Raw genomic sequence first — 1,133 nt, 5'->3', positions numbered from 1 at the left:
CGCCGCCGCCGCCGCCGCCCGAATTCGCGTTCGCAGCCATCTTGCGTCTACCCCATTCAGCGCGCCGGGGCAGGCTGGGAAACAGGCGGACCGCCGCCGCCGGGCGCCATCCCAGGATGCATCACGCGGCGCGTCAGAGCGAGAGCGCGGTCGGGCGGAGGGGGCAATACGCATGCGTGGGCGCCGCGTGAAGGAGCGGGGGAGTGTGCCATGTTACGTCACGGCGCGTCACACCAGAGGCGCGCGGGGTTGGAAGAGGCTGCGTGTTTGGAGGCCGGCGCAGGGGGGCGGGAAGTGTTAGGAGCAAGACTAGAAAGAGGAGCCGCTCAGCACGTGGGTGAATAGGGTTCGTTTTCCCTGCTTACTATAGCGGTGTCGAAAACAACTTGCAGGCTGGGCCCGCGAGACTTTGGGAGCAGGGGAGTCGCGGAGGGCCCAGCCCCTGTTGTGGCAGCGCAGCCCTGGCCGCTTCCCCACTGTACCCCTAAGGGCCAAGCAAAATGCCTTCGCTGCCAGGCTCTGCGCCTCCACCTGCCCCTGTGCCACGGTCTTTGGGGGTGTCATAAGTGGGTGGGTTGCAGTGTTCAAGCTAAGTCCGGACTTGTGAAAAGCCTTTGACAAGGTCATTGAATCTCAGAAAATGACAGCTGCGAGGGACCTCAGGCGGTCACATCTCGTCCAACCCCTGCTCGGAACAGGACCAGCCCCAACTAGATCATCCCAGCCACTGGCTTTGAATTGCTGGGTTTTAAAAACCTGCAAGGATGGAGATTTCACAGCCTCTGTGGGTAACCTGTTTTCGTGCTTTACTACCATACCAGTGAGAAAGTTTTCCCCAATATCTAACCTAAACTTCCCTTGCTGCAACTTGGGACCATTTGCTAGAAATATTATTAGAAACGCATAATGAATAGAGTGTTGTTAGAACTGCACAGTTTGCATCTCGTACCTGATAAGAAGAACATTCCTTCCCCTTTTTCTTATACTAAATCACTCTCTTTTCTTCTCCCCCTGACAATTCACATGCAGATTACAGAAGCTGGAATCCAACTGACTGTGTCCTTGAAAGGGGGTGGGATTTCAACTCTTGGTGACCTAGAGAGCTTTCTGAGCGTGCGTAATTAGCTGATGCA

The 1,133-nt window shown here is 56.2% G+C and overlaps 1 protein-coding gene across 1 annotated transcript in view; it reads right to left on the bottom strand.

Annotated features, from left to right (window-relative positions):
- Nucleotides 1–174, bottom strand: part of PPP1R8 (protein phosphatase 1 regulatory subunit 8) — a 24,404-nt gene extending 24,230 nt beyond the window's left edge. The window contains exon 1 of the mRNA XM_019547875.1: nucleotides 68–174. Coding sequence (XP_019403420.1) covers nucleotides 68–174 — 107 coding nt within the window. The remainder of the gene's footprint in view (nucleotides 1–67) is intronic.
- Between the last annotated feature and the right edge of the window lie 959 nt (nucleotides 175–1,133).

Source organism: Crocodylus porosus, unplaced genomic scaffold, assembly GCF_001723895.1.
Source record: "Crocodylus porosus isolate Cpor-Errol unplaced genomic scaffold, CroPor_comp1, whole genome shotgun sequence".
Lineage (NCBI taxonomy): Eukaryota > Metazoa > Chordata > Crocodylia > Crocodylidae > Crocodylus > Crocodylus porosus.
This window is presented reverse-complemented; position numbering and strand designations above follow the sequence as displayed.